Source organism: Daktulosphaira vitifoliae, unplaced genomic scaffold (assembly GCF_025091365.1).
Source record: "Daktulosphaira vitifoliae isolate Bord-2020 unplaced genomic scaffold, ASM2509136v1 Scaffold_3, whole genome shotgun sequence".
Taxonomy (NCBI): Eukaryota; Metazoa; Arthropoda; class Insecta; order Hemiptera; family Phylloxeridae; genus Daktulosphaira; species Daktulosphaira vitifoliae.
Window position 1 is genome coordinate 42,276,093 of NW_026099574.1, and position 23,484 is coordinate 42,299,576.

The 23,484-nt window shown below is 25.4% G+C and overlaps 2 protein-coding genes and 1 long non-coding RNA gene across 7 annotated transcripts in view; 1 reads left to right on the forward strand and 2 right to left on the reverse strand.

The window, feature by feature from the left end:
- LOC126900451 (uncharacterized) overlaps positions 1–8,450 on the reverse strand; it is a 17,189-nt gene extending 8,739 nt beyond the window's left edge. Inside the window, exon 1 of the long non-coding RNA XR_007702862.1 lies at positions 7,637–8,450. This is a non-coding gene — a long non-coding RNA (uncharacterized LOC126900451). The remainder of the gene's footprint in view (positions 1–7,636) is intronic.
- Positions 5,982–18,261, forward strand: LOC126900450 (uncharacterized). 2 transcript variants are annotated; one of them, XR_007702861.1, is made up of 7 exons: positions 5,982–6,100; positions 12,718–12,842; positions 13,011–13,130; positions 13,325–13,412; positions 13,471–13,664; positions 16,811–16,895; positions 18,114–18,261. XR_007702861.1 is itself a non-coding variant. In XM_050676164.1 (7 exons), exons 1-5 carry the CDS (start codon positions 11,870–11,872, stop codon positions 13,482–13,484), a joined length of 360 nt encoding a protein of 119 aa, XP_050532121.1. In that variant the 5' UTR covers positions 11,500–11,869; the 3' UTR covers positions 13,485–13,664; positions 16,811–16,895; positions 18,114–18,178. The 2 variants fall into 2 exon arrangements, 1 of the variants encoding a protein (XP_050532121.1); XM_050676164.1 differs by lacking the exon at positions 5,982–6,100 and adding an exon at positions 11,500–11,882 and having other exon boundaries at positions 18,114–18,178.
- Positions 16,737–23,435, reverse strand: LOC126900448 (slowpoke-binding protein). 4 transcript variants are annotated; one of them, XM_050676163.1, is made up of 12 exons: positions 23,286–23,435; positions 19,947–20,020; positions 19,040–19,207; positions 18,588–18,858; positions 18,331–18,512; positions 18,153–18,265; positions 18,003–18,094; positions 17,803–17,928; positions 17,425–17,504; positions 17,282–17,368; positions 17,132–17,216; positions 16,923–17,065 (listed from the first exon to the last, which is right to left on the reverse strand). In XM_050676163.1, exons 2-12 carry the CDS (start codon positions 20,015–20,017, stop codon positions 17,003–17,005), a joined length of 1,338 nt encoding a protein of 445 aa, XP_050532120.1. In that variant the 5' UTR covers positions 20,018–20,020; positions 23,286–23,435; the 3' UTR covers positions 16,923–17,002. The 4 variants fall into 4 exon arrangements, with proteins under 4 accessions (XP_050532117.1, XP_050532118.1, XP_050532120.1 ...); XM_050676162.1 differs by lacking the exon at positions 23,286–23,435 and adding an exon at positions 22,974–23,121; XM_050676160.1 differs by lacking the exons at positions 19,947–20,020; positions 23,286–23,435 and adding an exon at positions 19,275–19,608 and having other exon boundaries at positions 16,737–17,065.
- Positions 23,436–23,484: the final 49 nt, after the last annotated feature.

The following is a 23,484-nucleotide window of genomic DNA, read 5'->3' on the forward strand; positions in this document are numbered from 1 at the left end:
TAGGCAAACGACCTCATGTACTTAATTTACGGTGGGTAATCGAAAACCGCATATAGTAACACCACTTCGCACACTCAACAAGGCGTGACAACTGCATGGGTTTCAAACGTCACCGTCACAACTAGTCGTTGGAAAAAGTTGGTGTCAAAAACAGCTGATAAGAACCAGTTGTCAGCTGTATCTACATATCTTGATATGTNAAACAGCTGATAAGAACCAGTTGTCAGCTGTATCTACATATCTTGATAGCTGTATCTACATCACACCATATCTACCGGCTTAAACAGTTAATAATAAACCAACTAGATGATAGTGATGGGAAAAAATAACAGTAACAGTGACTTGAAACAGTTACTGCCATTACAATCTGTTACTTGGAAAAAATAATAACAGTTAATATTATTTTATTTTTTACACAAGGTGGATTCATTTGATCATTGGCGGCTCGTGGCTTGGACGATCGCACCCATACTAAAATTAATTAAAAGAAGAAAATTCATTGTATATTCATAATTCTATATTTTTATTAAAAATGCAAATTTTTAAATAGTAAAATAGTTATAGTACATTTGTCGTGTGTTAACATTAAAGTTGTTTCCCTCAGTAAATACAGGTATGCATGCACACACGAGCAGTGTTTGGACGACCGACAGCGTCGCCAGAACAATATTTTGAAATGTATATTATAAACGAGGCACCGATTCATGTGTATAAATTACATTTAATTTGACAATTTTTTATATATATAACTAGCAGTATTATATTCAAAGTCGCACCCTCACCACCAGGACCCACGAGCCGCTACTGCATTTGATTGTAAATTCTCCAATTTCCACTGAGCACAATGCTTATTGTAACGGCAGGTTATTTCAAATGATACCAATACTCAAAGCAATATTTTATTATATCCATGTGTATACATACGAAAAGACACCAAAAATTTAAATAATAGATACAAATATTATTAAAAAAAAAAAAATTAATATTAAAGGTTTGGCCCCCTTTAAATATTTTTTGTGTAAAGTAAGACGGAATAAGATGACAAATTAAGTATTTATCAAAATCAATCAGTTATAGTATCACATCCTAACAAAAAATCATCTTACGATACACTTTGTTACTCGACCGTATGTTTTCAATATTAAATATTAATAAACCCAACCTACAAATTTTGTAGGCTTGCTCATAACTATTAAAATTTTCCTCCGTATATCTATGGGAGCCTATTGCTTCTCCGAGAAACCCCTAAAAACGGTCCTGTATACAGAATAGATTTGACGAAGGGTTTTAAGGAAACTTGCACGTAGCACACATTTTTGGAATCCTCGGACGTCAATAAAAAAAAAAAAAATCAACCTCTTAAACGTTTTAATGATCTTCGCAAATCATAGATGCAACTAAAGGGGCTAAGCAACCCCTCCACAAATAAAATTAGACGTTATATTAAATATAAATATATTGGGATGGACGTTATGATTTTTACCATAACCTTCTCACCATATATTATGTACGACTTTGTGCAAGTACTTTAATTTTTAGAGGGCTGTTTAACATTGTTTATGCACTCCAATCATTTGAAAATTAAAGCTTAAAAAATAATAATTATTTTTTAAGTTGTAAAATTCATAAATATATAAAATTGTTGATTAAAAATTGCTTGGAATATTATAAAAAAAAAATTAAATTGGTTTATCATCGATCACTAAATTTTTCTTAAAATAATAATGATCTTCATAATATTTTTTTTTGGCTTTGATAATTAATGTAATATTAATTTAAAAGTGCTTATATATGTTTTACATACGCCTCTAACCCTTATAATATTACTAATTAAATTTTATTTAAATAGCATATAAAATAGACAACTATTTAATTTTTGCTTGAAGTGCTTGAGGATATATCCATGAAAGCTTTAACACATTCATAACTATTTAATTACTTAAATAACGGATCGATAACAATTTTTGAAACTGTACTACGTAACTTATTAACATATTTATACTTAGGAGAATAACAGTATGCAATCGACAATGTGTAATGATAAAATTATATCACAAGAGAGCAATTCTAGAATACTAAATTGAACACTAAACAATGTATTGACGACAAATACATTAATTATTTAGAATTCGATGGACAGATATTTGAGAAAATTAATATTAAAATCAAATGAGTTAGGTAATAAGAGCCACGAATTCAAATAATCGGCTGAACAATACTAAAGTGTCAATAATGTTTAATACAAAGTATATATTGCATGAGAAAATGTAACTCGGCGGCCAAATTGTAGTATAGAAAAAAAGATCCTGCATTACACAATAGTCACTCAGTTGCGTTCATTTGTGTCCCATGGGTTAGAAATAAGTTCATAAGCAAACTGGCAACATTGCTTCCATAAATCTGTATAATTAGAGGGGACAGAGCATTGAATTCATTCTTAACGCTTATGAATGTCAGACGTTGCCAGTTTGGTTATTAACTTACATTTCATTTGAATTTGTCGCCGTTATTAAAATGTCTGTTCCATCTGCTGAAAACGGTTGTTTGAATTTGTCCCTCAAATAAACGAAAATTATTGCTATTAATAGACTGTCCGGTTGAGTTATTTTTCTATTTGTTATTTATCGCCTATTAGTATTGTAAATAAATTGTATTTATAAAATGTATGCTGTTTATTATGTTGGCTTAGACAATTTTTAGTAGAAATTATTTAAGCATCAATTTTACTACACTAAAGTTGTTCTTTTATGTTCTTCTTTTTAGCAGAAATATTTGCTATGTATGATAGAAGTTTGAATTTTTTTTTTATTTAATATAATTATACATATAATATAATTTATAATAATTTAATCGGTTATGCACTAAAATTACTTTTAATTTAAAATTTAAAAATACAATTTTTTTATTTCAAAACTGTAAACTTAATAAATGTATTACACTGTTATACAAGAATTGCATGAAATATTACTAAACATATTTATGTTTTTCAATTAGCTTTACACAGTAATCGGTTTAATATGGACCACTTAATTACTCCTTATGTTATAATAATCTTGATAATAATTTTTTTTGGTTTTAATTATTAATTTATAAGTGGTTAAATATTTTATAAGTCTGTCCTTTATCCCTTAAAGACACCAACTTAATTTTTTTAAATGCATCATACGTATTTAATTTGCTTATAAAATAGAAAATGTCTAATTTAAAAAATAACTAGTCCATAATAGCTATTCGACTTCTTCGGAAATTAGCAAGTTTTTATAGCTGACGGATAACAGAGTGTGGTCGTGAAATAATGTTAAGAGATAAAAATAGTTACACCAGATTACTTATACACTAAGTTGAAACTATATAACAAATTGGCGACAAATTTATTGATTATTTTTAATTCGATGGACAATATTTGAGAAAATAGATTCTGAATACTTACATGAAGTAAGAGCGACAAATTCAAATAACCGGTTGAACAAAATATCATAAAGGTATAGTAAAGTGAACATATTGTACGACATAACGTAATTTGGATATCAAATGGCAAGATAAACGGTTCTTATTTCACCCAATAGTCACTCAGTTATGTCTCCGGCCCGAAATGTAGAAATAAGCTTATAAATAAACTAGCAACGTGGAAATTATAAGCGTAAGACGTTTTTAACGCTCTGTCCCTTTTAATAGTATAGGTTTAACAAAGCAACGTTGCCAGTTTGTTTATAACATATATATATTTGAGTTTGACGCTCTCACTATCCGGACTCGATTGATTTCAGTATTCATTTTCTCATATACGTGACCATGGAATTTATCAATGAATTTGTCGCCGTTATTAAAATTATGAATGAATTTGTCGCCGTTTTTAAAATATTTGTACCCGTCTGCTGAAAACGGTTGTTTGAATTTGTCCCTCAAATATACGAAAATTATTAGTATTAATAGACCGTCCCGCTGAGTTATTTTTCTATTTCTTTAGTAAATAAATTACAATTATAATATGTATGCTTTAATTATGTCGGCACAGTCAATTTTTAGTACAAATTATTTGAGCACCATTTTAACTATAATAACATAATTATTTGTTTATCTTCTTATTTAGTAGATATATTTGTTATGTTAGATAGAAGTTTTAAATTTACTTTTTACATTTTATTTTAAACTTATAATTTAAGACTTAAAAGTATAAATAATTGTTTACTGAATTGAGAACTTAATGTATTAAACTGTTGCATAAAAATTGCGTGAAATGTTAATAATCATATATATATATATAAACAATGTTATTTAATTAGCTTTAGAAAGTGATTGATTTATCTTTGACCACTTAATTTTTCCTAAAATAATAATAATCTTGGAAATATTTTTTTTGCTTTGTTGAGTACTATTGATCTCTTAAATTATAAGTGGTACAATACATTTTAAGTCTGTCTTTAACCCTTAAGGATAACAACTTTAATTTTTATAATAACAACATATTTATTGCCTATTAGTATTGTAAATAAATTGTATTTATAAAATATATGTTGTTTATTATGTAGGCTTAGACAATTTTTAGTACAAATTATTTAAGCATCACTATTGCTCTATTAAAGTTATTCTTTTATGTTCTTTTTTAGCAAAAATATTTAAAATTTTATATTATATAGAAATTAGATGTACAATGTAACTAATAATTTAATCGGTTGTGCACTGTAAAAACTTTTAGCTTAGACAATTTTTAGTACAAATAAACTATTCAAGCACCATTTTTACTACATTAAAGTTATTCTTTTTTTTAGCAGATATATTTATTATGTTTGATAGTAATTATAAACTTTGTTTTACATTTTATTTTAAACGAAATATTTATTGTAATTAAATTAATTAATGTATAATTGAAAAGCTTCATATTTTATTTGACACTAAATTTGTAATGTAAATATTATTAATTAAATCGGTTGTGCACTATAATAACTTTTCATTTAAAATTAAAAAATATAAATAATCGTTTACAAAATTGTGATCTCAATAAATATATGGGACTATTACATAAAAATTGCGTGAATAATACTAAAAATATTTTATAAGTATACATATGTTATTCAATTAGCTTTACAGGGTAATTATTTTAGTTGACCACTAAATTTCTCTAAAAGTAATAATAATTTTGGAAATTTTGTTTTGCTTTGTTGAGTACTATTGACCTCTCAAATTATAAGTGGTTAAATTCTTTTTAAGTCTGTCATTTAACCCTTATAAGGGTACCAACTTTATTTTTTTAGATGGCAACATACATTTTTAACTTCCTTAAAAAATAAAAAAAATGATCGAATTTAGAAAAATGACTGGTCGATAATAAGTATCAGACAAGTAATTCGGAAAATATTAGTATTTTTATATTTAGGCAGATTGGAATGCGCGGCTGTGAAACGTCTAATGATAAAAATGGTCAGAATTATTTTACTGAAGTCAATCAACAGAAGTAGTAAGAGCGACAAATTCAAATATTCATATGAACAAAATTAAGTGTCAATAATGTATAGTACAATAAATATATTGCATACGAGAACGTGACTTGGTGGTCAACAAACTGACAACGTTGTTTCGACATGACTGTATGATTGCAGAGGACAGAGCGTTAAAATCGTTCTCTACGCTTACTAATACCACGTTGCCAGTTTGCTCATTACCTTTTCTTTTATTTGGATATGTCGCCGTTTTTAAAATATTTGTACCCGTCTGCTGAAAACGGTTGTGTGAATTTGTCCCTCAAATATACGAAAATTATTGCTATTAATAGACTGTACGATTGGGTTATTTTTCTATTTGTTATTTATCGCCTATTAGTATTGTAAATATATTGTATTAATAAAATATATGATGTCGATTATATCATCGGTCTAGTCAATATTTGTTACACATTATTCAAGTACCTCTTTTACTTTAATGTTGTAGTCTTCCAGTTTTGTGTTTACGAGCAGAAATTGTTATGTTTGAGGAAAGTTTTAAATTTTCTTTTTACATTTTATTGTAAACTAAATATATATTGTAATTTACATTATAGTTGAAAAGCAATCTACAGAAGATAACTAATACTTCGAAAGAAAATCAACAAATTTAATACTTTATGGTAAACAATTTTACTATTATTATTATTTTTTAACTTCAATTCTAAATTATAATATAAGTAAACGTTTGGTATCCTGTAATATATTGATTTAAATTTTTCCTATGAATAATTGTTTTATCTTTAATCAAATTAGTTAATTTTTTATTATTTGATTAACTTTTTTCTTTGCCCTGTTTATAAATGGAGGATGAAAATTTCAATTAGTGTTATAATATTTAGTCTACTTTTTACTTATAAAGCTAGACGAAGATATTTTTTTGACTATTTTATAAGCAATTGCTGCAATATTTAAGAAATAATTATTATATTAAATAAAATCATCAAAATTTTTGTTATCATTTTATTGCATTCAAAACAATTTTCTAAAGTATTTTTTTCCTTTCAAAACTTATAGTTTATGAACCTAGGGCTCAATTTTTGAATATTAACCGACCTATTCCTAACATATCTATAATTAAAATTGTCTTCTCTAAAACTTTTAATAAACTTAATTTTAATCTCATATAAGTATGTCAAATATTGGATTATTCTAATAATTAATCAAGCCATTAAATAAAATATGTAATATCAATTATATTATTTATACTAACTACATTAAACATAATAATAGTAATATTTAAATTAAAAAAAAATCTGACATGCCTTAAAAAACACATTGAAAAAGTAATTACACACTAAGAAAAAAAAATAGAACCAAAAACATAACCAAAAAAAGGTTACATAACATTTATCCAAACTTTTAATTAAGAGAACGCCATACAAAGAATAAAACGATTTTTAACATGTTTTGCGCGAAAAAAGTTTATTTGATCTAGTCCTAAAATTTTTAACAAATTATTAAGGAAAAAATTATCTGTAATGTAATTAGTGTTTTAATTTTTTTTGTTATAATTTCTAGTATTTTATATTCACTAGTAAACATTCCTATTTTTTGGTTTTTTAAATGTTCAATTAATAATTTCATAATTTCGTTATCAATATTATAAAAACGCTAGATCTTATGTAATTTTCTCTTTTATAATTTGTTGAAAAATCATGGTGACAATTCAACTTGGTAAAAATTTTCTTGTGCGAAACAGTTTTTATACAACAAAGAAATGTGGACACTTGTCGGTTTCTAGGGGTATTTTTAACATGACGAATTTGATGTTGAGCGACGGTAACCGATTACCCTCACCCTTCAACTGTTCCCTCGTGTACGATCATAACTAGTTATTTTATACTTTATTATCTATGCACTGGGATACCATTTAGCAGTCGTTTATCTGAATTTATAAAAAACATTGTCATTGCTGACGGGAGATGGGATCTTGAAAATTAAAATGTAAATAATCATAATATATATATATATATATAAAAAGACTCATATTTGATTATTTTTTTTTTAGTGCAAAAAGTTTTAATTTTATCGAAAAAATGATTTATAATAATAATATATATATATTTTTTTTTTAGTTGGTTTATTATGCAAACAAATGAGTATTTTATATAAAATATTCAGAATTAAATGTCTTAATATATTTATTCATTACTTACATTTTCTAGCTTGGATAAGAAGCTGAGACGGTATCAATTTTTAAATTTGACACGGTCCCGCGTTGCTTTGCGATACACGGAGTCCCGCGACCCGTGCCACCTTTATCAGCCATTGCCTAACTACGTGTAGTTTGACTGACTAATACCGCGTGCGATACGCCACGGTACAAAGTCCAGCAAGTGCCGCATGTCCGTCGACGTCCCGTCTCAAATATCGTCCCGTCCGAACTACGGTTTTTCACCTCACTGCGAGATAGTGATGGGAATTTCGGGTCAATCGAACGATCCGGATCGTTTGGATCGGATCGTTCAAATGACCCGTTCATATAACTCGTTCTTTCGTTCATTTCTTACGATCGGTCACGGTTCTTATCAATTACTCCTTACTATGGTTTTCCTGAACGAGTCGTTCAAATTCGCATTTTCACCATGTAACATTACCATGATATCAGAATTTTTACTGATAATACACTTGTATAATCGGGTTATATATTATTTTTTCAAATACAAATTACTTGAAATAACATAATATGCTGTTATACACGAATATTTTTGTATAGAATAAAAACAAATAATTTATACTAGCGGATGAGTTGCGGTACATAAATCCATAGAATTTGTTTCTATAATAAGCGAAATCATTTAAATTATTTGTTTTCATAAAAGGAGTTTTATAGAGAAATTAATTCACCTAAATCAGATATTACAATTTACAGCAGCTATGACCAGATTATAAAAGAGTGAGGTGGTTTAATACCTCTCACAACAATTATATTAGTCTAATAGTCAATTTTTGTCCTAGTTGCTAAATTCAATAATTCATAGACCTATTTTCGCTTATAAATAATTATATGAATGTAATATTTATGAAATAAATAGCTATATATTGATAATCAAAATTGTTCTTCAAATGAACAATATAGTAGGATACTTGAAATAATCTAACTGTATTAAACCTGCATGATTATGTTAGTAGAAACATGTCACAACTTTGAAAATTTAGTCTGCAGACCTGCAATAAAAATGTTTTTATCACAAACCAAATAGTGTTGCTTTTAAACTCTCATTGGCAATAAGTATTTTTTTATTTAATTTTTTAAAAAAACATTATAAGTATATATTCTTCGTTTTTTTTTTTAATTTTTATATTATAAGAATTGAAGGTTAGGCATAGGTTTTAACCGAAGTGCAGGTAAACGTTCAGTAAATGAACGAATCATGAAACAATGTGTCCGATATATTGCGTGAAACGAACGAACGAATGAACGTATGAACGAATGAACGATATCTATTTTTTTTGCGATCCGGATCAACTCGTTCACTGATATGACCCGTTCAAAAAGACCCGTTCGTTCGTGAACGACCCATCACTACTGCGAGACATCGTCATTTACGTACTGTATTATTATTATTATTTTTGTTTTACTTCCTTTTTTTTTTTTCAAATAAACGGCTCGACGCCATTCAGTGAACTATTAAACCAGTGTCGTCTACATTATAATGCTCATTACGCTAGTCATATTAAATACTTTTAAAAAAATTAAGAAAAATGTGCATAAATTCTTACTGCCCTATGTAATACGAATTTCGTACCTAGAGCGCTATAGTATAGGTGTTACGTTTATGGTTGTAATTAATTTTAGCAATTAATCAATTCAATTAACTTTACTTAGTTTATTAAAGTTGTTATTTTAAAAATTGTCACCTTGAATACGAATGCCAATATAGTATATTAAGATATTTTATTTCACAATTAATCAACATGTGAAAATGATTATATTTAGGGTACTTTTTGTTTCATCAATACAACAATGTTGATAAATTAATTTTTTTCAAGTAATTGTTGTATTCGTAATTTTTAAAGACTACCCAGTAATATCTTGGTTATAATAAAATATGAAAGAATACCATATTTTGTGATAGATTGTTGTAACTACTGGACAATAAATAAATTATACTAATAATTAGGCTTGGGAACTTGTAACAAATACATATATATTTGAATAATGTAAAAATAACAGAGTGAAATATAGCTCTATTGAATATAATCTACAATCAAAGTTCCAAATTTTATCTTGCAGTTATTTAGTATTGAAGCTATTTTAGTAATTTTCAATATGTTAGTGTTTCTTTAAAAATTAAACACACTGAATTGATTTTTTTAAATGAAATAAATTATCTTTAATAAATGTCTTGGTACATGTACCAATAGCCGTACACTGGAAATTGCTGACTAATACACAATTAAAAACACAATAATAGCATATTTTAGAATATGCGCGGCTATGATGACCAAAGGTTAGTTTTTTTTTCAAATTAAATTATATTACATAAACTTTAATTTAAGATATATAGAGTGTTCAGTAAGTAAGGAAACTGGTTTCTATTGTTCTAATTGTTTATAACGATTGACTTGATTCCTTACTTACTGAATACATTGTATATAAAAGTGTCAATATTTCTAGAACATTTTCAAAAGTTAAGTTGAAAAAGTTGCCTTTTTCATACCCCACCTGTGGGTAGGTAAAGGATCAGAGGTTTTCAGAAAAAATATACCAAATGATTGGTAATTATCTATATTTATCAAAAAATATTATGTTGATTTGTTCATTTTTAAAAAAGTTATGGTTTTAAGAAAAAAAGTTTTTAAAAAAATAAAAAATTACCGATTTTTATAATTGTAAATTTTTGGGGGATTTTCCTCGTTTTTGGGGAACGAGGGAATTTTTTCAATTGTTGAGGGTAATGTCTTCGGCTAGATTAAATTTGTGATCTTTTGACGTATTGTTCATAAAAATTGGTACAGTGAGAGCTGCGAATAAATGGTTGTAGACAAGGAATAAAAAAGAAAATTACAATTATAAAGTTTGTCTCAAAATACATGAGTACAACAATTTTAAGAATAAATTAAAGTAATCTATTGTTGTATTTTTAAAACAAAAATTACCTTAATAACCATTCTTAAACTCTGATTTATTGTTAAAAAAAATATCTTAAACAAAATAATAATATTTTGCTATATTGGCATCCATACGAATCGATACGCATATGTATCATTCAAATTGTTTGAATAGTTTATTTTAAAAGTGAAATTTTTAAAATAACAACTTTAATATATTGACTTACGTTGTTTTAATTGTTTAATTTCTAAAATTATTGAAATTGCTTATCAAGAAGATACAATATTATTGAGTACTGTATACCTTGTTCATTAATATATCTAAAATTTGCAAAAGCTAGGTTTATTAATTTATAATATTTGGTGCTAAGTATATACAATAATAATTAGTAATTATGTCACATTGTTATTATCTATACATATAAATAAGAGTATATTATATTTCAATAGCATTACCAATGAAAGAATAAAAATGAATATTATAATTATAATAAAATTTAATTATATAAATAATTAATTTTTTATCATTATACTGGATTGTAAGGGCTTTAAATGAAGGATTAAGCTAAAATAATTATAATTTTTGAAAATGTATTAATAATATATATAATATATCAAGAGACCGGCGAAATGTCCTAGAGCCGTATTAAGTGGGTGTACGTACTATAGTTTACTAGGTTTTACTCGCACTTAAGTGAATTTAAAGTTAAATTACATTTCATATGAGCATCACGACACTCAAATTTTTCTTTTCAACTTTCCAATCTAAAATAAATTACAATTATCCCACTTGACCCTATCATCATGTAGCGTATCAGAGATAAAAATTTTTAATTTACATTTTTTGTATAAACGAGGTATTACACGCTTAGTTTAATTTAAGATTTATCATAAAAAATGATTCTTTGGAAATTTAATTTTAATGAAGTGGTAGAAAAATGATAGTGTATGCTATATGCAGTTGATACTTATACCTAGGACCCAGGAATAGGTGGCGTTCTCTAGGGATGCTGGTTTGTATTCTTCTTATGGTAACCGGACAGTAACCGCTGCTTGCATTTGATTAGAAATTTTTAGAAAGGAATTCCTAACTTCAGTTGTTTCAAATAAACGAGCCAGTTTTTAACTGTCATTAATTTCAAATATATCTGAGGTTACGTATTAAATTCATTTTCATATTAATTATGATTTTAAAGTTATTAATTGAAATTTAAGTTATCTTCAGCTACATTTTACTTTATTATTGGTGGTGTTCACCTGCTCAATTTTCAATCTCAATAAAACCGAGATTTTGTTATTGTTTTTATTTTTACGATTTAAAGACTTCAATTTTTATGGCTGACGAGTGTAAGTTGAATTATTTATAATAATATGATTTATTATATATTATAATGTGTAAATATATATATATATAAATGATAAAACTATATTAAATTGAGTTTTAACTATCACATTCAATAATATCCCTTCATTTATTTTTTGGCCTTCCTCTACTTCTTCTTTCCTCAACATTTATTTCCATAACTGTTCTTACAGCTTCTGATTCTCTCCGCATAACATTAACAAACCAAAGTATATTTTCTCTCATTATATTTACAATTAACGCTATACTTATACTCTCTCTTGTATGTTTTTCCTTATTCTATCTTCTCTAGTCATTCTACTCATTCATCTAAGCATTCTCATCTTTGCTACACTAATTTTCTACTCTTTTCTTTTGTCAACCACTCTGAACCATACATCATAGCTGGTCTTTAGTCTGAATCTCCACACCTCTAACCTTTGATTAATTTTCTTTCTATTTCACCCTTTATATTATATGAATAAAAATTTTTTCCAGTTATTTTTTTTTTTATGTGTATTTGTCTTTTTGATGAAAAAATTCACATAATTTTTGGTAAACATGTTGGATATTTTTTAAATTTGTTTCAAATACTCATCAAAGGATTTCACAACAGTAATTTTAATCACTGTCACATATCTATCAAAACTAATCTGAAGAAATGCCTCAACTCCTCTATACTAAATACTGACTGTACTTAAATTTTTATTTATACATATGCTTTCATAGAGCAATTTGATAAAAAAATTTGATAAAAAAATTTGTTTTGTACTATAAAGTAGTTAAAAATTATTCAAATATTTAATGAACTCTAAAAAATATCTTTGTTTATGATCATAGTTGATTTATCTTTATTCAATCAATTTGAAGAGGAGCTTGGTTCTTCATTAAGACATTGCCGTAATGCAACACGCAAGCTTAAACAGCTAACAAAAAACATTGTTGAATTAAAGTTAAATAATCAAGTAAATTATATATAGATCAGTTATTAATACTGTATTGTAATTTTATTTTATAACCTTAAATTAGAGTATAATTATTTATGCAATATCAATCATAAAATATTGTATAATATGTTTATCAATTATGATTCAATTGTTTTTAAATAATAATACTCATTTTATTTATTATAGCTTGAAGTATCTTATAAAGAGAATGATATTGATTTGAGTGTAAAAAATATTTTAGATGACATTCAAAATATACGCGTTAAAGTAGATACAGTTGAAACGATAGTCGATACTTCTAAAAATGTGAGTTTTGAATCTTTTGTTAAAATTTTATTGGTATATTTTAATTTATGTTCTTATCTAAATGGAATTTGAATACATTTTGAAAACATTAAAAAAAATAAAAATAGAATTGAAATATAGTAATATAAATTGTATTTATATTACTATTTGTATTTATTTTATAAAAACTATGAAAAAAAAAATTATTCTTTTAGACTATATTCAATCTTACAGAAACCGTACAAGAATTTGAAAATATAGTTCATATTTTATTGGAAAATGAAAGAACAATATTTTCTCATCGTAAGTAAATTGCATATTTATTTTTAATTGTGAAATGTAACATCAAGTTTTTTTTTAGGTAATTTATTATAATTTTTGTGAAAAGTAACCTCACAAGACAAATCAACAAAATTATTAAAGAAAAAAAGAATAATAATATTGACATTAGTGTATACATTATATGTATTTATTGATTATTATTAAAAACCCTTTGTCATTATGTCATTTAAACAAGATTATAATAGTTCTAACAAGGATCTTAGAAATCTTAGGGTAATTTCTATAATATTTATAGTAATTAACAGGGCTTGTAAGTTTATGCATTTATTAATTTTTATTAAGCCATCACAAAGAAATCTGTAAAAGAAATGTAAAAGCAAATTTTATAACTATGTAAAAAAATAATGCAAAAATAAAATTCTGTTGGTGTTTATTTATCATCTCTTTCCTTTTGATATGTTACAAATTTAATATATTGCTTTATTATGAATTCATCTAGGAATATTTTCATTTTTATTTAATTGTTTTAAGAATTACTCTAGCATAATGTATAAATTTATTAGCTCTGATAAATAATCTTTCTATAAGCGTGTTTTGTTATAGTTGTTGAAAAATTTTTGGTATACTAAACCTTTTTAGCAATTCTTATAAATTCATAATTTCTTTAAAAATGTAATTATTGTATTTGGTAAACATTTTATATTGTACAACTATTTTTAATGTAAATGGTTATACATTTTTCAAAAATAAATACAGGTAACTAACAACGCTTATAACATTACAATTATCATTTTGTTGAAAATAAAAAAAAATATTTATTGCCTTCTTAGGTTATATTTAAAGCATATTTAGTATTATTTGTCTTTAATAAGAAAAATAATTTTGATGTATCACTAACAATTTTAAGACTAGTATAGGAATACTTAAGTTACAAGTATTTTAATACATATAGTGGTTATGATAAATAGATGGAGTATACTTAAACTGGTACACCTACCCATGTTGTATTACTACTTTAGACAATAATTATGAAAAAAATATATAAAACGAAGTATAAAGAAAAATGATAATTGTATCAAAAGTTATTAGCATTGTCATATCTAAAACACTGTATACACAATTAAAAAACTTATTGCAGTCAAAACCTGATATAGTAGAAGTCAGTAATGATAGAAATCTAATAGTGATTAAAACCAGTAATATGCTATAAAACAAAAGATATATTTGTGAATTTTTTGTTTTTAACTTAGTAAAAAAATTATGCAAAATATATTTTATGAAGACAAAAATTAGTTTTTTATTATTTTATAAATAGAGGACAACTATTCATAGATGACATGTTGTTGAGATAAATAATTTTTTAATAAATAAAGCATATTACTAGCTTTAAAAAATGTAGAATTTTCTGTATATTTATAAAAATTGTTTATAGTTATTAGTTTAATACTTGATAATTTTTTTTAACCAATATTTTAGACAAATTTCTAAACTTATAATGTGTATTTTTTTCTATTACATCAAAAAATGATAAAATTTACTTAAATGTTATTGGAGTTTTCAAGATAGTATTTTTAAAAAATTTAATTACATTTTGTCTGTAAGAATTAAAATATTAAAATCTGTATCATACATAATTTCACTGATATTTATAACTAGGCTTTGACTAGTTATACCATTTACTTTATATTATTTCAACAGCTTATCTTTTTAAATGAAAATCATTCTATAATTAATATCATTTTATTTAGTCTCAAAGATTTAAAGAATTATTGGGAGTTCAAATATCAGAAGATGAAGCAAAATCTCTTTCAAATGGAAGATTAACATGTTTAATTTGTAATAATAAACCAATATTTGACATAATAGTCATTCTTTCAATTCATAGAAAAGGAAAAAAACATTTATCAAGTGCACTCATTATGTGTTCAAATATTAGTTTTAAAACCTGAAAATCTAATTCTAAAATCATTTTTATGGTGATGTACCAATACTTATACCTCATCTACCTTATCCTATTTACATAAAATATACTAGATTGATATCTATTCTATTAATTACTTTTTATAGCAATAATATTGATAATTCCAGGATCTTAATAATATTAGGCCTAACATTGTTCTCCAAATTTAGAAGTAATTGTAAAAAAATGGAAAAGTAAATATTCTTTAGGTGGAAAACTTGATTACATTTTATTAGTATTATTTAATTTTTTTTTTTTGGAAAACTTTCTTTTTAAATTTCTAAAAGATAAAATTCTGTGTAATCTTCTTTACTATTAATCTGTCTTTTTTTTTTTTTAAGAACTTAGAAAATATTTACAAAGAAAAAGAATTTACTATGATTAGATCTATATGAATACATAAAGAAAATATAAAAAATATATGAAATCTTTAGGAAAACCAAAGAATAATTAAATATAATAGTAGAAAAAGGAAAAAGTTAGGTTATGAAATAGGTAAAAAAATTTAGTGTCCAATCAAATTCTATAACATAAACTACTAACTATTCATTATTTTATTTTATTTTGTTAATTTATTAGAACTTATTGGACTACAATTTTCTTCTTTTTCCTCGCCATTATTCCAGCTACTTGGGGTCGGCTTTTTGGACTACAATGATATCAAAAATATATAATGTATTATAATAGGGTGTCCTACAATAATATTAACAATATTGTTTTAATACACATATTTAACTTAATGAACCTTATAAAGTGATATAAGATGAATAGACATGGGAAAGATACTATGTCCAAAATTATGAATTTTTTGGTTTTGTATTGCTAATGTAGTAAATACAAATCCTAATATCCTATGAAAAAAAAAAGTGGTATAGATTTAATATTGAAAACAAAATAATGCTTGTGGTAAGATTTGTGATTTTGACAACATTTTTCATTCTCATTAAAAATTTAGTTTTTGTAACAATACCTTTCTATAAATTTGTCTCAATTGTTAAAAAAAAATTATGGTGTAATAATATTTTACTTATGATTTCTTTTTTCATAATATTTTTGANAAAAAAAAATTATGGTGTAATAATATTTTACTTATGATTTCTTTTTTCATAATATTTAAATAGAAGGTAAATTTTAAATCAATATAATAATAAATATTTTTTTGTTATAAATTTCAAAAAGATTAACTTGTTTAACAGCTATAAATTGTATCAGATTATTTGGCTTCTATTAAAACAATATCTCTAGAAAATGTATTTTACCATGTTAATAAAACAATTTTAATCTCAAATAGATGATTTTTTATTTACAACTACTAGGATTGATTTAAACAAACGGGCTTATGTAAAAATTATGATGTAATTATCTATTTTAAAGAATGGTATATATTCATAAAAAAACTTTTTTTAATTTTAAAAATAATACAAGAAATTACATGATAATAATGTTTTTTTATTTATAGGATTGGTTGGACAAATATATTAATGAGTCATGGTTTAAAGATCCATATGCAGAGTTTGACTCAGAAGATGTTAATTGATAAGTTGGTAAGCTTAAAAGAAATATATTTTGAATACTTCCTATGTATATAATTTTTCATTTTTACTTAAAGAAAAATCAGATTAAAGTAATTAGAATATATAATAGATGATAATTAGCCCAAAAGTTGAAAGTCTAATGATTGTTGTCTATGATATAATGATAAACTACGATGTTCCTAAAAATAAAAAAAATTGATTTTAACTAATATTATTCACAAAATAAAATAAATAAAAATAAATACCATTGGATCTTTATCTCTGTTATCAAAAACTGATTTTCTTTCTTTTGCATGACAATATTTTTCATCTTCACAACTCTTGCTCCTCCTGTAATTTTTAGGTAATTGTTAAAGAAACATAGTCTTAATTTATTAAATATAAAATAAATTCACCACTTCTCATACATTGAAAACTTTCGGTTTTGTAAATTATCTTTATTTTTTTCCATTTCCAAAGAATTATTATGATTTTCAGGACATCTATTAAATAATGATTTCATAGAATAAATTTCAGAAAGGGTGATTAAAAATATTACTTATCAATTTTGCAACTGTTCCTGTTTCTTACAGATTCTAGCAATTGGGATGAAGAGGGAGTCATTCTAGCTTGTAGTACCTGAAAAAATATGATTAAGTTTAATATCAACTTTCTATATTTTATGAAAATTCATAAATATTCTCAATTTATAATAATAAAAAAAATTTAAGTAATTTATCTAAAATTATTTAAATTTATTTATTTAAAAAAATGTTAACTTGACTCAAGCAAATGCTTAATTTTATTAAAAATTGTAGTTTATTTAAATCAAATATTTTCTGAATTATTCTAATTTAAAACCTAGTGATTCTTAAGGTACACACTGTTTATCATTAAATATACATATTTTGTGGAATAAATAAATATTTGTTCTTACTGGCCAAGATTTAGCTCGCATTTCTCTGAGATCAATGTTTCTGAAAAACTCTGTCATTACAAGTTGTTCTATAGTAGGCACGCAATTATTAGAATTTTTGAATATCAAATTTGTTATTTCTACAACCTAAAATTATTTATAAATATATAAATTATTTTAATCTTGTTAAATTTAATAATTGTTAAATCAATTTTTTTTACTTGAGGATAGTGAGCAATGTCATTTAGGTTTATATCACTAGGCTCTGGCGTTACCAATTCATATCCAGCTGCCATTTCAAATAATACATGTCCTAAAACCATATAAATTAGTTTCAGATATTTTGTTGCAAAGTGATATATTGAATTTACCAAAACAAACTACATCAACCGCTGAAAAATCATCCAATTCTAAATTGCCACTCATAATTAATGGATGTATTCTTGAAGTAAAGCCTAATAATGAATTTTCAAGTCCTGTAATTCTTTTATAATAGTTTTATGTGAACTAGTATTTAAATCAAATAATCAATTAATTGTATGTCAATACCTGGCTACTCCATTTTGTAATATAACGTTTCCTGAATGTAAATTACAATCATGTGGAAATTTTTTTTTTTTAAGAAATAAAAGTGCTTCTAAAATTTGTCTTCCAAGCCTTTGAATTTGTGATAAAGGTAAACCCTCACTACGCTGTCCATATTTATCACTCCAGTCATCATGCCAACAGCTCTTTTAAACAATTACTGTTATTATTAAAATTAATAGTAATTTATATACTTTATTTATTAAAAAATTAATAGTTACTTTATATATGAGATCTTTTAAACTTCCTTTACTATTAAATGGAAGTACTAAAGTAATAAATGTAGTATCTGGATTAGTTGTTCCTTTTACAAATTCAATGTCTAGTACAGGGTAAATGTATGGGTGTTGCAATGTTAAGAATAAATCTACTATAGTGTCTCTTGTATGAAGTGTGCATTCTAAAACACTTTTAGGATTTTTAGGAACTAATGTTAAAAGTCGTTCAGTTTTAACCGATCCATCGCGTACCACAAACCAATGTTTATCTACCCTATGTCAATATTGTAATATAACAATATTAATTATTAACTGAACATGAATATTTTAATAATACAAATAGAATTAAAATTTAATTATATAATTGAACAAATGGATGTTTTAACAATATAATGTTCATTTAATTTATTTATACCTCATCAGAAATATATTGTTAAATTGTATAGTTTTCATACCTAGAACCTATGTCATTCAGATGTTGTAAAAGAGTATAACGAGGACATACTCTTAAGTAATATTTGCAAGCAATTTGAGCTTGTTGACGAGCTTTACGTTCCAATTCCATGTGCTCTTGTCCTAATGAATCAGGTTCTAGTGCTGTGTATTGGTATCTGCTACGGTTTCTACAAAAATTGTAAAAATGTATAGAATTTTATTTAACTACAATAATGTTTGATTATTTGACCAAACTTTTTTGTTTGTTTTGTTGTACAATAGTCACATGTATCTAAATACTGTTCTTGGGTTTCGTTATTACACCATAACGCAAAACGAAAATTAAATGGACAAAAAGAATTTCTTACTCTTGCATTATGATCTGGTTTACGTGTCATTAAATGACTAGTTATTCGCGATATAGGTCGCTCATTAGATAGTGAAAAATCATTGGTTTCCAGTAATGGAGGCGACGATATAATAGATACAATTGTACACGTGTTGTGCTTTTCAGTTTTAAAAAAAGCCATTTTCCGACAAGAAATCATCAAGGTTAAATGTTATACTGAAGAATATCTGGACTTTATAAATTAATAAAAGTATTTGATTTGTCATGATAATAAATAATTATTTTTAAACATTTTCATTTGAATGAATATTATGGGTATTATTCATGTTTATTATCGGTGTGTATAAAAACATGACCCAAAAATATCACGTAATTCCATTATTTATTAAATGAATGTTTTTATTCGACTATAGTCATTTACACGTTATAGTTCATAACAGGTGTAATCTTGTTACATCAAAACTATTTATATTGCTTTAGTCATTATGTAATTCAATTTTAATTGTAATATTTTAAATATTATTTTGTTCATAAAGCCTATTGAATTGTAGTAATTTTAGTAGAACAATAATACTTACGAGCAAGCTTTTCTAATCCAATAGGCTAGAAAACCTAATAGCCCAAAACCACTGATCAGTGCAACAGTCATCACCTAAAAATCAGTGTATATTAAATAATTTTATCATTGAATTATGAAAGATCCGAGCCGTAAAAAAATTAATTATTAATAAAATTTTACATCGTTATACAACAAAATTATTATTAATTAAAAGAATATATTTAAAATATTTTTAGTAGATTTCCAGGGCACCTATCTAGGGACATAAAGAATTCATATTTGAATAGGTCAGACTAATCTAATTATTAGACTGATTGATTTTTTAATATTTTATTTTACCGACTATAATGTCAAAAAATATGTTCTTTTGGTAGACTGAGACAATTTGAGAGAAAGCTAATTCTTTTCCTTCCTTTAATTACACCCCTGGAATTATTAAATGATAATTGTGTAATNGCTAATTCTTTTCCTTCCTTTAATTACACCCCTGGAATTATTAAATGATTTAGAACTAAGGGTCCATTTGGATACTTTGCGTTTCATGAAGATTATTTTTTAATTAGTATAAGACGCAAAACTATTATTCTTTTTGTGCTTATAAAGCGTATATTTTATATTTATCAAGACAGTTATTTAAAAATATAAAATACTTTGAGACAAGCGAATCTTAAACCATGTCAGCTCACTTAATTGTTAGAATAAATAAAATTATGTTCTTTTATTCATAAATATTCAAATTAAATATCGATATATCTCAATATCGATTAACGCATCATCTATTTTTTGATATTTTTCGTGTTACACGTATTTTTTTTTTTTTTGTTATAGCAATTCTCACCCGACAAAATTCTAAATTGCGCGTCTAATGTAGGCCTGTTTTTTGTTAGGTTTACAAACATTTATGAATTTTTTTATGAGGGTTTACGAGTAACTTCAGTTAGCAAATGTTAGGGGTTTGTTTAATAGTTGAGGATCTTGGTCAAAACCAAGAATCGGAAGCTACTCGACGTCTGCTCAAATATCGTCCCTATCTCCTTAAATGAGTTTTAATTGCCTGAAGGAGACACAGGCAATCGTGTACCTTAGTTACAGGGGATAGATTATTAAATAAAATTAGACTATTGTTTTATGTCAACGACAAAGTAAGGTTATATTTAGATGTTCAGTAAATATAAGTTATATGTAATGTACAATACGTCTGACCTGAATCCTAGTACAGTTGGTTAGTAGGTATATCCAAGTGAGACGGAGTTGGTTGGCTATGATGACAATTGGCGATAGACGGGTCGTTGAATAAAACAAGTAAAGTTATAAATAATATAAATAAGACGAAAGTAATAATATTGAAAATTATGTCTATAACGGCCACTCAAACACAACTGCCCTTTGTTAGTTCGACGTCAGTAGCTCCGGACTACAGACGAGTAGAATTGTCACATCAGCATCTCCCTCTATGCTAATTAATATGTATTAGGAATTAAATAAATATAATTAAAACGTGTGTAATATAAGTGGTAAGAACATAGTAATAAATGTTCTTACATTACCCTCTCCCCTATTAAAGGTTCGACTCTGAACCTTATAAAAGGTCAAAATATTAAGAAAAAGAGAAAAGAAAGAAGAAGAAAAAAAAATTTGTCTAATAATGCTTATAAAGCTTTTAAGTTATGGTTCTCTTTAAAATTAGGGGTGGGAACCTTGTTATGTTCACGAAACTTCTTGTAATCTTGTATCTTCATGCGTTCTTAAATTGTTGTTTTCTTACGTAATTAGTTGTGGTATTCGTTTTAATTGATAGTGGTGATATTCATAGTATATATTATAATTGCCTCCTACGACCTATATTGTTCTTACACAAAGCAGAGAATCATCTTTCTACACCAAAGAACGTGAGAGATTATGAGCCCCAATATTAAACATTATCCATGGATCGGACTCTTAGATATTTTTGACGTTTGCTTTCGGGTAATAGGGTAGACATTGCTGGTTAACGTCAAAATTTAATTGCTATATAACTATAAACTGTAGCAATATTCATACAAATTCTGTCATCTATATCCTGGTTATATTATTTATAAAATAATTATAATTATAATTTTTCGTTGGTTAAAAAAAAACGCTCTAAAAAAATTTTATATTCTAAATTTTACTTAATGAGTACGTTTATATTTAGTTTTTTTTTGATTATGTAAAAGTAATATTTTTAGGATAAATGTTTTACTATTTTAGGAGGTATTGAGTGGTCAATTGTCGAGTTAATATTTTTTAATGTTCAATATGCTATTCATACATGAAACGTGTCTTCTGATTTATTTGGTTATACATGATAGTATATAGAGTGATTAATTTATTACACTGACAAAAATCCTTTGTAAAATCAACAAATTTTTTATTAATATATGTCCAACAATATTTTTGATAATTAAATGGTATTTTGGTTTGTAGATTTAATAAAATATTTGTTAAGATGAAAGTTATTTTATTCTTTTAACGAAAATAATGATTAATTTTACAAAAATTTTATTGGATATATTTTGATGATGCAATTGTTGATTTTACTAAAGGATTAAGAGGCTACACTTGCTTCTTCTTAAATGTATAATTTTCTAATAAACTAATCAATTATGAATATCGCTATTTGAAAAAATAAAGTTGACACCGTTATCTAGGCATCAAGAATGAACAAAAAAAATATTTTAACAGATAATTAACTATTTTAAAAGAAAACGAGTGGCTTAGTGCTAAAATTATCACTCTGTATTTGTAGCAGGTATGACCAGTCGACGAATTTTTTTGTTTACTCTACTTCAATAACAACAGCAAATGTATATTTTTATTATGATAAAAATAATTGTTTTTATTCATCTAAAGCTATTTTTANAAAATAAATATTTTTATTCATCTAAAGCTATTTTGATTGATTTTAAAAATGAAATTAATTATTTTTGACTTTTAATAGTTTATCAATATAAAATTGTTAGATTTATAAAATATAGTATTTTATCAAGATATTTGAAATAATGTATGTAATACATTTATTTCGTACCATATAAGAAACGACTAAATCGACACCAAAGAATTGATCAACTCTTTTTTCAGGTATAATCACACGAGCCGTCATCTTAGCAACGACCAACAGTTGATAATAGAGTCAATATTTTAACTCGATACTTGTGGATGAATTCTGCCTAAAGTATGCAGCAAAGCAGTATAACTTCCTGGCACGTGCAGGCACAGCGCCAACCGCCTGCAACACGCATTTATATAGAACATCCATAATTCATCGTGGATAATATACTTAATGTACAATCAATCATTTACTTATTGTAAAAATAGCAATATCGTTATAATAACTTACTCTGAAAATTCTCTACAATAAATAGTTTCAGCATTGTATTTGTTATTGATGACTTCATACTTCTGACTTTATTTATAATTGATTTCCAAAGGTAACAACAATTACATACCTCTAAAGGAAATAAGTACCTGTAAATTCAGACACTAGCTCATAAACAGATTAAATTTGTATTAAAATGTCCATGAAATAATTTTGTGTT

Coding starts and splice junctions, on each gene's coding strand:
- LOC126900450 (XM_050676164.1), top strand. Junction 12,843..13,010: donor AATTAAAGTTAAATAATCAA/GTAAATTATATA, acceptor TATTTATTATAG/CTTGAAGTATCTTATAAAGA. Junction 13,131..13,324: donor TAGTCGATACTTCTAAAAAT/GTGAGTTTTGAA, acceptor TTATTCTTTTAG/ACTATATTCAATCTTACAGA.
- LOC126900448 (XM_050676160.1), bottom strand. CDS start 19,567: ATGATTTCTTGTCGGAAAATGGCTTTTTTTAAAACTGAAAAGCACAAC. Junction 18,859..19,039: donor CTGAATGACATAGGTTCTAG/GTATGAAAACTA, acceptor ATATTGACATAG/GGTAGATAAACATTGGTTTG. Junction 17,929..18,002: donor ACATTGCTCACTATCCTCAA/GTAAAAAAAATT, acceptor AAATAATTTTAG/GTTGTAGAAATAACAAATTT.